Raw genomic sequence first — 610 nt, forward strand, 5'->3', positions numbered from 1 at the left:
CAGCGCTGAGGGAGCGCCGCACTGTCGGAGGGTCAGCGCTGAGGGAGTAGTGTATGGTAGGAGGTGGCTCATACATGCCCTCTCAAGGGGATGTAAAAGATCCCACATCTTCTTTTTTGAATTAGGATAGTTGTGTTATTGTTGTAATGCTTTAACCAATACTTACGTCCAAACCTCCATCACAAAGATAGATACGTAAAGTGTTGGAGAATCTCAGTAGGTTTAGTGGCTCTGAGTAGTTTCTATTCTGGAACATTCTGCAGGTTATGTATGGTGGGCGTTGTATCGACAGCTTTGACCGGCGCATCCTAACAACCTACATGGATGAGTTTTTGGGGGACTTCATTTTTGACACTTTCCAGCCATTCCATTTCTTCCATAATGATGAAGTAGACTACAAGATCCCAGAGGGTGAAATTAAAGATGATTACGCAGGTAACATTTGGCATTTCACTGTGTGTGGCCCAGTTCTTTCAGAGTTTCAGTGGCATCCAACAACCAGTATGTAAAGGAGGTCACGTTTATAACGATACTTTGACAGAGAAAACTCTGTGTACTGAGGTGTGGTGGTGTGGACGGTGTGCGGGGCGTGGTGGTGTGGACGGTGTGC

General features: G+C 45.9%; 1 protein-coding gene across 1 annotated transcript in view; it reads left to right on the forward strand.

Moving 5' to 3' along the window:
• Positions 1-610, forward strand: part of dnah10 (dynein axonemal heavy chain 10) — a 218,269-nt gene that overhangs the window by 208,276 nt on the left and 9,383 nt on the right. Inside the window, exon 73 of the mRNA XM_048611770.1 lies at positions 264-435. Within this exon, the coding sequence (XP_048467727.1) occupies positions 264-435 (172 nt within the window). The remainder of the gene's footprint in view (positions 1-263; positions 436-610) is intronic.

This window comes from Rhincodon typus, chromosome 24, assembly GCF_021869965.1.
Source record: "Rhincodon typus isolate 14 chromosome 24, sRhiTyp1.1, whole genome shotgun sequence".
Taxonomy (NCBI): Eukaryota; Metazoa; Chordata; class Chondrichthyes; order Orectolobiformes; family Rhincodontidae; genus Rhincodon; species Rhincodon typus.